At 30.8% G+C, this 7,583-nt stretch overlaps 1 protein-coding gene across 2 annotated transcripts; it reads left to right on the top strand.

Annotated features, from left to right (window-relative positions):
- Window positions 1-966: 966 nt before the first annotated feature.
- LOC100792771 (uncharacterized) lies at window positions 967-5,186 on the top strand. 2 transcript variants are annotated; one of them, XM_014779520.2, is made up of 5 exons: window positions 967-1,665; window positions 3,430-3,487; window positions 3,541-3,679; window positions 3,777-3,894; window positions 4,880-5,186. In XM_014779520.2, exons 1-5 carry the CDS (start codon window positions 1,150-1,152, stop codon window positions 4,931-4,933), a joined length of 885 nt encoding a protein of 294 aa, XP_014635006.1. In that variant the 5' UTR covers window positions 967-1,149; the 3' UTR covers window positions 4,934-5,186. The 2 variants fall into 2 exon arrangements, with proteins under 2 accessions (XP_014635006.1, XP_003530888.1); XM_003530840.5 differs by having other exon boundaries at window positions 979-1,665; window positions 3,562-3,679.
- Window positions 5,187-7,583: the final 2,397 nt, after the last annotated feature.

Raw genomic sequence — 7,583 nt, 5'->3', positions numbered from 1 at the left:
ACTTGGAATTCAATTGTCTAAAGTAATGTTATTTTGGTTTGAAACTGGTCAATATACTTTTTACTTCTTATATTTAATGATCACATCTTTTAATCTACAAGAACAAAGATAGAAAAGAAAAGAAGTACTCCTTCTGGTTCAAAATAATAGTTGTTATGGATTTTTTACATAAACCAAAAAAAACAATAAATAGATGAATGAGAATAATAATTTTATAAAATTAACATTATATTATTATTAATTTATTTATAAATTTTGTTGTCTATCATTAATGTTATAATAGATATAAATGAAAAAAATAATTAATTTTACATTGAAAATGTAAAATGATAATTATTTTTGGGATAATTTTTTTTCTCCTACATTACAATTATAATAAAACGGATGAAATATTATGTCAAGAGGTTAATCATAAAAGTACATCAATCACAATTGTTGGAATCTTAATTGAACATTTGAGTTAAGAAATTGAATACATGTTTAAATTGAGTAAAAAAATTAAAACGCAAATATCATGAAAGATGAAAATAAAGAGGTGTGAAGTAGAGAAAAAGGTTGTCATTATTGATGAGTAAAACATGAAAAATGTTGTCATTAATGAACTCAAAACACTCATAAAAATAATGTTGAGAATATAATAGTAATCCTTAACTTAAAAAAATGACTTGTAATAGGACATGAAAGTGTGAGAAGTGTAACAATCTAAAAAATGATCTCTTTTTATTGCGTTTGTGTGTACGAATTTTTTCTCTCTATAACTCTTTTATTTCTCTCTTTATATCTATAACTTGTAAAAGATTTTAAAATATATATATATTAAATCTTAATAGTATAATTTTTATTAATGCTATAATTTCATATATTTATCTTTACACAATATATTTCATTTTTAAAAAGTTAAACAATGTAAAAGGGGGGGAAAAGACAAAAGGAAAAAAAGAAATTCAAACGAGACGACGTCGTTTTACTCTTCCCTACCACCAGCCATTCAAATTGCGTCTCCCGCCTGCTCCTTTCCACATATCAGAGTCACATTCTTTCCAAAACCAGAAAATGGACCTTCAGTTCTTCACCTTCTTCACTTGAATCGCAACTTCCCAAATCCAAATCTCACAGAGAAACCCTAATTCAAACCCTAACCCTCCCAAAATGTCCTCGCCGCTTACCTACCCCGCGGTGCTCGACGACAAGGACCTCGACGACGCCGCATTGTGGGCCATGATCGACTCCGCCACAGCCTCACACTCCTCCTCCAAGTGCAAGTCCCTAGCCTCCGCCAAATTCCCCATCCGCCAGCTCCCTTCCCCGATCTCAAACCCCTCCCCGCCGCCCAAGTTCCGGAAGGTCCTCCGGGACTCTGGCGACAGCGGCGAGGTGGTGCAAGACCCGTGGCCCTACCGCCCTCCGCGGAAGATCGCGAGGACGTGTCCTTCCGAGGAGAGCAGCCCCCTCGCTCTGGTCAGAAGCGTGCAGAGGACGCCGCCGCCGCTGAAGGGCTTCTCGTCGCCGGCGGCTCAGGAGATCAGCTGTTACACGGAGGTATCGCCGCGGTGCTATGGGAGAAACAACGAGGTGGAGGAGAAGGAGAGCAGCGTGGGGCATAGCTTGCTTGGAATGTTCCCTTCGGTTTCGTTGTTTAAGGAGTACCAGAATGCTGCAATGGCGGTAATTGTCCTGATTCTCTTGCTTCAGTGTTTTGATTAAGGTTTGGACAAAACTTATCTATTCAGAATTGGACAGTGTAAACTTTCATTCCGTTATGGACAATTCTGGATAATCATGGAATTCATAATTATTGATTTTTGTAATAAGTAATTTGAAAGTCATAAATGAGGAGATTTAATTACTTGACAGTTTGAATATCTATACAATAATAGTATAGAAATCAAAATCAAACTTTTGTTTTAGAATTAGTGGAACGAAACAGAACTTAAATAGAATTTATTGTATCTGCTTGATCTATTTTTGTTCTCCTAATTTGGATTATCAGATGATAGTAATTTGTTGTTTGTGAATATCTTTAAAAATCGTCTACATACTAAACAATAGAATGACTATTTTAATCAAAATATTTAAATAATGAAGTAATCATTTTATATCATCCCATTCAATTCAATTCCATTACATTCCATCCATCTTTAGCTATTTAATCGTCGACCATGTAATAGGTAATGAGCATGTAAAGAAACATCTTATTGTGTGCCGAAGTAGACAGTGGAATAGCAATGTTTATAGAATTCCATCACATCAGATGTTTTTTTTTTAAATTTATTTATATTGATTTGACTGTTTTTTATTTTGGGTTAAATGATGGAAAATAAGGTTCGTCGTGTACATTTTGTAGGACCCCACATATTAGGAGATACTATAAAGGACATAACATTACCCACAGTAACGTTAGGACATGTCTTGACCTCTGACCAAGCTCTGAAAATAAACCATTAAATGAGCAGATGCTCTAAAAAAAATTTGGTGATTAAATTTAACACTTAATAATACACAAACTTTCTAAATTAAAGGCTAACTTGAAGCATTTACTTTTAAGGTTTCCTTTAGCTTCATTGTTTCAGGAATTTCAGTGCACCTGTGGTTATGGCATACAGTAGTGATTTTCAGCTTGAACCTAATTTTTACCTTAATATGCTATAATGGATAACTTCGACCTTTTATTTATAGTGAAGAAGTGCATTTACTTATCTGAAATTTATTTATCTTTTTGATATCTTGGGTTCTTGATCACTCGATTAGCTTTTGATGAATGCGAACATTGAATCTGATAATTGAAAACATTGAGAAGCATTTTTAAGGACTGTGACTTGCACTGTACAATTAGTTTATCAACACTTTGAGAATTATACTAATAATTGCCTTAAGAAATTAACATTTCTTTTGTTTATGTTCAGTCCTATGAGGTATTTTCTTGCTATGCATGCTTAGTACGTATCACATTAGAAAATAAAAAGGAATTTGTTTCCTGTACTTTCTGTCTTTTGTCTGCCATGAACAAATCATGGCAGTCTTTTGATGTTTGATTCCTATTTTCCACACTTTTTAACACCCTGTGGTTATCCTGAACAAATCATTGGATGATATTAGCGACTTTCTTTATTTGGATTCCCAAGTTCTAGATGCTCGGAAACATGTTTTCTTGACTTCCATAACTCATTGGGAGTGTCTGGATAAATTCAAGACTATTCTTTGATATTCTTTTAATCTTTTTTAATTAGTATCTGTTTCCAGAAGCTCCAAGTTTGGGTTTTGCTTTTAATGGCTGTATTACGTTTGAACCCGTGTTTGCCATAATTTTACATATAATAACAACATAATTTCTCCATTCTCCACAGTAATTAGGTTCCTGAGATTTTGTTATTTATTTTCACTCAAGAAGGATTCATCTAATCAATTCTTTGTTATGTCTTCAATGTTCAGATTTTGGAGAATACTGATTACACTTTGATTTCGGGGCATCCTTACATTAAGAAGTCAGGTAAACATAGTTTGCCTTCTCTTCTGTGAAAATGATACAACTGATGTAACCAGGCGGGGCATGCTTTTTTATAGGTTGGAGAAAGATATCTTGTTACTTCAATATTTCTTATGAAATCAGGGACAAGAATATTGAGTTTGATGAGAATCGTAATGTTCAGCGTGCTGAGTTTGTGATTCGTGCATACATGCAGTACGTGTCTCGTTTGGTTGTTTGAATTAATCGATCTTCCAAATGATCTCTATTCTCACCACAGTTACTGCCGTTTCTGTGATTTTCATTACATCAGAGGTGGCAGGTTCTCAGACGGATGGGGCTCTTGTGATCGACGCGAGAAGAGATTTCAGAAACCAAATCATGATGTTCCCAGCACTGCAGAGACTAGAGCAAAAAATAAAGCTTGTCAAGTATGCCATCTTTATCATGTTATATTTTTCTGCTTTATGTTTTCAATAATTTGTTATGAATTTAGCTGTTTATGTGGAGACTAGAGAGGTTTTATTCAAACACATTTCCATAAAAGGCCTTTAACGTAAGCTTAATCAAACTTCACACCCGTTGCTATCTGCTGAAATGATCTTTATCAATCTTGGATCGGCACAGCTATGTAGAATCACTATTGATGCATACCCAAAATGTGTTTCTTTCATCTAGTACAACAATTGAGATGAATAATAATAAATTACAACAATAATAGTCTAAGACAAAATTGCATCAATTGCTTTTAGTTACACGGCCTTGGTTTATCTTTGACAGCCTCGTAAACAAGTTTGCTTATATTTTTTTTTCTTTTTCGTTTTGCTGTGGCCTGTGGCATCACTACTAATCTTATTTTTAGTTGAGATCCCTTAATCAGTAAACCTCACTGTCTCATACCTTGGTTACTAACGACACTAAAACGATGAAAATCTTCCTTGGGTATATACCTAACTATTTAAGGTTAGATTGGTTATTTGCTATAAATAACATAGTTGCCTTAGGATTTCTTCAGATAAATTTCTCCATAAGCATTTATAGGAGAAGGAAGAAAATGAGAAAAGAATAAAATAAAATGCATTTCTCTAAAAATTAAAATTAATTTTGATATAAGTTAATTTATAGAAGCTCTCATATTAGTTTTTTAAGAAATTTTATTTTTAATTTGTATATAAGTTAATTTTAACTTATAGAGAAGTGTATTTTATTTTTGCTTCTTATTTTATTCTCCTGGAAATTTTTATGGAGAAGTTAATCTAAACATACCCTTAATCTATTTTCTAGTCTTGTGCTACCGTATTCCTTTTTCTTTTGTTTCTTAAATTGCTTCCTCTGATTATTCCCTAGGGATGGTTGAAAATAAAAACTTGTATGCCAACTTAAACTAATAATTTTATCCTGTTGCTAATTTTACAGGACTTGCTAGGAATTGGAGATTACCGACCTGGTGCAACTAGTCAATTTCGTTGATGTTATAAATAACTCTTGCAACGTTTTAACTTGCCCTAAAATTTGTTGAGGGATAAAATTAACTGAGTTTTTTTCCTCTCTCTTCAAATGTATCTTATTGATGAATAGTTGTAAATCCTGATATTGTTGCCATTTAGCACGTATTTGGTGCTCACGGCATTCCAGTTTAATTGTGCAAGATGCTAATTGAGTAACAAATGTTATTCAGCATGAATAGCCTGTTATAAGATTTAATAAAGGTATAGTTCGGTTAGTTGAAGAGTGTATGTTAGTTGTTGTAATTATGTGATATTTAAGTTCAATTCCTATTAATTAAAAAAGGCCTATTATAAAATTTGATGAATTTAAACTTAAATAAATAAAATTCTTATGTCTTTAATGAGAGAGCAGAGATGCAAAACACTAGTATTGTGACTATTTGGTGGTAATAGTTTGACTAAGCAAGTTAATTCTCTCAGCTTTGCTTCAAGTGGAGTGGGTTGAGATTTGTGAAACATAACCCTTTTTGTTTAGGAGTGAGTTAATAAGTTGGATTGCCAAAAACATAAAATGACAGCCTTACCAAAAAAAAAAAAGAACCAGGTTATAAAATGGCGGGTTCATAGACTGATAAGTGAAAGCACACCCCAAAAATAGAAACAAAATATATAAAAATATCAGATCATCCATAATTTATTCTAAGTTTTCAATAAATCGCAATATTTTTTGAAGCAATCGCAATATAAGTTCAAATCAATGAAACCGTAATACTAAATTAGTTCTTCCAATATAAGCTTTAAAAGCATAATAATCTATATCTATACTAATAATAAAGGAAATACCTCTCATATGAAGTTCATATTTTATTGGATAATTTTATCCTTGAATATTTCCTTAAACCGTCAAATATTTCTTCTAACCTATAGTAGCTTTCCATTACTTCTATATTGTTAGTTTTTCCTATGTCACTTTTTTTATTAATTATATTTAACTTTAGTTTTTTTTTTGTTTATATTTATTATTTAAAAAATTCTATTAATACAAGTTTAGAATTAGTTTCTTAATCAAATATAATATTAACGGGTAATTAAATTGTTCACATCAATACTATTTAAACATAGCTTTAATGAATGCAAAGACCTAATCAGATTTGTAATGAATTATTCACCAAAAGAAAAGATTTGTAATCAATTAAATTCATTATATTTAATTAAAAATTAAATATCAAGTCATAATTAAAAAAAATATTAGAAATTGTAGTGACGATGATTAAATTCATGGTCGCTTAAAAGTTAAAAGGCAAACTTATTACAGGGACGAAAAATAAAATTAAAATTTTTAAGAAATTAAAACTGAAAAAAAATAAATTTATAGAAAATAAAAATGAATAAAATAACTTATAGAGACAATTTTTTTTTAAAAAAAAACATAAACCTATAAAGAGTAAAAATGAAAAAAAAAAAAAAACTTACATGAACCAAAATAAATTTATATTTAAGCCTTAATATTATAGCAAATATCCTTTGACTTAAAAAACTAATAATATCTTCAAATTGTATCGAAATATTTGTTGACCTTCAATAAAAACAAATTAAATATAACGTTATCAATACTCCACTGGTCAAGAACTAGTGCAAACTTAAAAATTTACTAGTCCATTTCTCCTTCGAAATTATTTTTATTTTTATTAAAACTATGAATACGAGTAGACCTTTTCAACGAAAAATTAATTGATTTAATTGTTAATATATAGTACGTATTTATCCGTCACATTCAAAACTAAAGAAATGCATATATGATCACTTTGATTTCATGGTCCATGTATAATGTATTGGTAATCAAATCAAAGGCAATAAAAAATAAATTAAACATAAATTCCTAACAACTCTTTATTGTAGCTCTTATTTAACCACACTTTGGAGAGTGGTACAACACTACAGCGTCATTTTCCCCTTAATTACAACAATACAATGGAGATTTCCCATTCTTATAACAGATTCCACTCTTATAATCTTTGCGAATGCATTCAATGTTGCAGTTCGATCTCTATGCATGGCCCTATGCAAGTTGTCCCAGCTGGATCACCCAGACTTGTTGCTTGCCCTACAATAAGAGTATAAGACCAAAGTTAACAAATTAGGACGACGAATATTATGGGATGAAAGGAGTATATAACATGTGAAGGAAAACAAATTTGAGTATAATATCGCAAACATTAATGCATAGGAAATTGATACATTGAGCTAACTTATAAAATAGAAATTAAATGAGAGAAAAACAGGGCTTATAACCTGATGCAATGAAAAACAATACGAATGCGAATATCACAATAGACTTATGTGGAATGGTCATCTTGATCCAATGAAACATTTTCTTTACGCAATATATTTATGTGAGCAACTGGTGAGACTAACATGAGCAAAAAAACATTGTCATTAAAGTGGTGCATTAATTGATATATTAAGGATAAATATCGGTTTGTTTAAACCTAAAAAATAAAGGTTAAATTGTAATTTTGATCTTTCTAATTTTTTAAATTTATAATTTTTATTTTTTTATATTTTAATTGTAATATTTGGTCCCCTTGCTCTTATAAATTTGTGATTTTGGTCCTCTGATAAATTATTAACAAATAATTCTAATTAATTGAGTTCTTAAGTTAATAAATTAA

This window comes from Glycine max, chromosome 8 (assembly GCF_000004515.6).
Source record: "Glycine max cultivar Williams 82 chromosome 8, Glycine_max_v4.0, whole genome shotgun sequence".
NCBI classification, from domain to species: Eukaryota; Viridiplantae; Streptophyta; class Magnoliopsida; order Fabales; family Fabaceae; genus Glycine; species Glycine max.
This window is presented reverse-complemented; position numbering and strand designations above follow the sequence as displayed.

Excerpts from the sequence above, each read along its gene's own strand:
- LOC100792771 (XM_014779520.2), top strand. The coding sequence starts at position 1,150 with ATGTCCTCGCCGCTTACCTACCCCGCGGTGCTCGACGACAAGGACCTC. Across the intron at positions 3,488-3,540 it reads TCCTTACATTAAGAAGTCAG|GCGGGGCATGCTTTTTTATA; the intron begins GTAAACATAGTT and ends TGATGTAACCAG. Across the intron at positions 3,680-3,776 it reads GTGATTCGTGCATACATGCA|AGGTGGCAGGTTCTCAGACG; the intron begins GTACGTGTCTCG and ends TCATTACATCAG.